This window comes from Brassica napus, chromosome C8 (genome assembly GCF_020379485.1).
Source record: "Brassica napus cultivar Da-Ae chromosome C8, Da-Ae, whole genome shotgun sequence".
In the NCBI taxonomy this organism is placed as follows: Eukaryota; Viridiplantae; Streptophyta; class Magnoliopsida; order Brassicales; family Brassicaceae; genus Brassica; species Brassica napus.
In genome coordinates, this window is record NC_063451.1 from 2,254,723 (window position 1) to 2,258,295 (window position 3,573).

Here is a 3,573-nt window from a genome sequence, read left to right on the forward strand (position 1 = left end):
AATATAAAACTATATATAATACTACTTAATTTAATTAATTGGTGAATCTCCTAAAACATTCTAAAACAAATTTTCATGATCAAAATAGTTTAAAATAAAATGATTAAAATAGGTTTCATTAAAGTACATAAGACTAAGATAATGAATTATAAATTTAATTTGAATATACATTTTTAAATATATATAAAATTTATTATTTTATACCATAAATCCTAAATTCTAGACCTTAAACTCTAACCTCCAAACCCTAAACCCCAGCCCAAAAAATATATATTTCGAACTAAATTTATAAATATATAAAAATCTATTTTTAATCAGTTAAAGTTTTTTAATTTATAATATTATCGTATGTGTAGAAATAATTAAGATTTTCAATGCATAAATAAATTCAGACCGGATCCAAATACTCCATGAATGGATATTTGCAAGAGAGAAAAAAAATCTCGACGGCTCAGATAACGGCACGTGTTTCAATTGCAATGTGATCTGATCCAAACGTATTTATAATCTTCGCTGCTTTTTCTTCTGTCTTGACCGCTCCTTCCGATCTCTGATTCCTCTGCTCTCTTCCTCTTCGCTTCGTCGCCGCCTCCGCCCAAACCGTAAGGTGAGCTTAACCGGGTTGGTTCAGGGTTTCATTTTTTGGGGCATTTCCCTAAAATTGATGCTTCTGATTACAAATCAGATTCAAAGACGGTTAGAGTTAAATTAAGGAGATTTCGAGAAGATGGCTACAACGACGACGACGAGCGGTGTGTATATCCACGTCATCGAGGACGTCGTCAGCAAAGTCCGCGAGGAGTTCATCAACAACGGAGGTCCCGGCGAGAGTGTTCTCTCCGAGCTTCAAGGAGTAAGTTTTTTTTTTTTCGATTGAAAGATTGAAACTTTCGATTAGGGTTTTGTTTAATTCTGGAAAAGGATGGAGCTTTGATGATTGTTAGTGGAATCGAGGCTAGGGGTTTCTTTTTTAAATCTGTGATTTTTTTAGATTTGGGAGACGAAGATGATGCAAGCTGGAGTCTCGTCTGGACCAATCGACAGGTCGTCGGCTCAGAGGTCGACACCTGGAGGTCCGCTGACGCATGATCTGAATGTTCCTTATGAAGGTACTGAGGAGTACGAGACTCCTACAGCTGAAATGCTCTTTCCTCCGGTGAGTAAACGAATGGCTTTCTTTTAGATGTTGTTGTTGTTGTTGTAATGGTTTGGCTTTGTTACTGTGTTGAGCAGACACCGTTGCAGACCCCTCTTCCGGGGACGGCTGATAATTCGTCAATGTATAACATCCCCACTGGGTCTAGTGATTATCCAACTCCTGGAAGTGAGAATGGAATCCATGCTGATGTCAAAGCAAGACCCACTCCTTATATGGTGAGCTCTACTTGTTAGAAAATGATGTCTAGTGTTAACTGCTTATTCAAGTGTTTCTAAAGACTTTTTCACAGACATAACAGAAAATTGACTTTGTATTTTCTGTTTTTTTTTTTTTTTTTTTTTTTTTGGTTTGCATAAACTAAGAATACACTCTTTATTGCAGCAACCTCCTTCTCCATGGACAAATCCAAGGCCTGATGTCAATGTTGGTAGGTTCTAGTTTTACAAGCATTTAATTTCTCAGCTAAAAAAAAAAAATTGCCTCGGTTTATTGTTTGGGATTTAAACGTCTGATCTACTGCTTGCTAGCTTATGTGGATGGCCGTGATGAGCCTGAGAGAGGGAACTCTAATCAGCAGTTCACGCAGGTACTTCTACGTTACATCTAAATCAAGAGTGCTCTTTTCAACTACTTCCTCATTGTACAGATTTTGTAATTTGCTTATTCCTGAACTGTGGAAGTTATTATTTTAAATTGGAATACTTTCAGGACCTATTCACGTGATTGATTTGATTAGTGCTCTGTCAAGTACTTACTCATCGTACAGATCTTCTTAAAGTCATATTCCTGAACTATGCAATACTCTTTCAGGATCTATTCGTGCCACCTTCGGGGAAACGAAAGCGTGATGATTCTTCCACACAATATCAAAATGGTCGGTCTATACCACAACAGGATGGTGCAAGCGATGATATGCCTCAGGTAACAATACATTTTCATTTACATTTAAAATATAGTTCACTTGAGAAAAAGAGATTGTCCTTATCTCCCTTCATTTATTTAATAAAAATAAGTTTTATGGATGCTTACCAAAAGATAACAAGAATGCATTTGCACAAGTTTATGAAATCTCAGTGATGTGATTTATAAGCACAAATTAAATATTTGCAGGTAAGCCTTGAGGGTGATACATTCTGCATAACCTTTGTTGGTGAAAGAAAGTTTCCACGAGATCTCCTCTGCTCATCTTCAACGATCCCTCAAGCTGATGGGCCAATGCCTGATCCTTACGATGAAATGTTGTCGACACCAAATGTAAGAAGAATGCTTCAGCTTTTCATTATTGTTATAGATATATATATATATATACTTCCGCTAGTAATTAAGATGAAACTGTGTTGCAGATATACAGCTATCAAGGACCCAATGAAGACTTAAACGAAGGCAGAACACCTGCTCCAAACGGTAAGACAAGCCAAGCAAAAAACGTTGGGAGTGTGTTTTTTATAGAGAAACTAAAGGAATATGTTTTGTTAGAGATCCAAGCGAGCACTCCTGTTGCTGTACAGAACGATATCATTGAAGACGATGAAGAGCTGTTGAATGAAGATGATGATGACGACGAGTTGGATGACTTGGAAAGCGGTGAGGATATGAACACACAGCATCTGGTTTTGGCTCAGTTTGACAAGGTAAGTGACTCTTGTTTACGCATGTTTCGTGGTGTGTGTGTTTGTTTACACATGTTTGGTGTTGTGTGTTAATTAGGTGACTCGGACAAAGAGCAGGTGGAAGTGCAATCTGAAAGACGGGATCATGCATATAAACGATAAGGACATTCTGTTCAACAAAGTAATGTGTTGTGCCTCTTAACAAAAGCTTTGGAGCTATTCTAAGTGATGGTAATATACTAACAACACGCTCTTATCTACTTTTTACAGGCAGCAGGCGAGTTCGACTTCTGATCTTTTGACAATAGCAATGCTTGTGGGGATAGAGAAGCTAGTCCTTCAATGTCCAAATGTCTTTCTTTTTTTCCTCATGAATTTAGAGCAAACTTCTGTGAGTTATGGGAAAGTGCTGCACCTGGTTGGCTTGTTGTAAAAAAAAAAAATGATTTTTCCGGTTCACACGATGGGAAATTAACATTGCCAATTGTTTATTTTGAAACATCAAGGCGATTCGTAAGGACTAAGATCCTCATTGGGAATGATCTACAAGCACGAATTTGATCTGAAACATATCTAAGAGAGCAATTTGGTTGCTATGTTAGGCCTTGGGAACCGTTCTTCTCTGTAAAACCAACATGAAACCTGATATTGTCCTCTTGTCTCGGAGGAGAAGAAGAATGGAGATTTGGAGAAACAAAGAGAGGTGAAAGCAGAGGAATAGCTTTGGTTTCAACCGCATCACAAGATTGCTGTAAGAAGTTGATTCTGGGGAACAACAGACAAGATTCAGAGATGTTGGTGCTT

At 37.6% G+C, this 3,573-nt stretch overlaps 1 protein-coding gene across 2 annotated transcripts; it reads left to right on the forward strand.

The window, feature by feature from the left end:
• The first annotated feature begins 486 nt into the window (after positions 1–486).
• On the forward strand, positions 487–3,270 carry LOC111209112 (transcription initiation factor IIA large subunit-like). Of its 2 annotated transcripts, XM_022708922.2 has the most exons (12): positions 487–607; positions 686–853; positions 992–1,156; positions 1,234–1,374; positions 1,541–1,586; positions 1,687–1,745; positions 1,970–2,080; positions 2,270–2,413; positions 2,503–2,563; positions 2,636–2,790; positions 2,867–2,950; positions 3,040–3,270. In XM_022708922.2, exons 2-12 carry the CDS (start codon positions 728–730, stop codon positions 3,061–3,063), a joined length of 1,116 nt encoding a protein of 371 aa, XP_022564643.2. In that variant the 5' UTR covers positions 487–607; positions 686–727; the 3' UTR covers positions 3,064–3,270. The 2 variants fall into 2 exon arrangements, with proteins under 2 accessions (XP_022564643.2, XP_022564644.2); XM_022708923.2 differs by having other exon boundaries at positions 529–853.
• The last annotated feature ends 303 nt before the right edge of the window (positions 3,271–3,573 follow it).

Coding starts and splice junctions, on each gene's coding strand:
- LOC111209112 (XM_022708922.2), top strand. CDS start 728: ATGGCTACAACGACGACGACGAGCGGTGTGTATATCCACGTCATCGAG. Junction 1,375..1,540: donor CAAGACCCACTCCTTATATG/GTGAGCTCTACT, acceptor TCTTTATTGCAG/CAACCTCCTTCTCCATGGAC. Junction 2,414..2,502: donor AAATGTTGTCGACACCAAAT/GTAAGAAGAATG, acceptor ACTGTGTTGCAG/ATATACAGCTATCAAGGACC.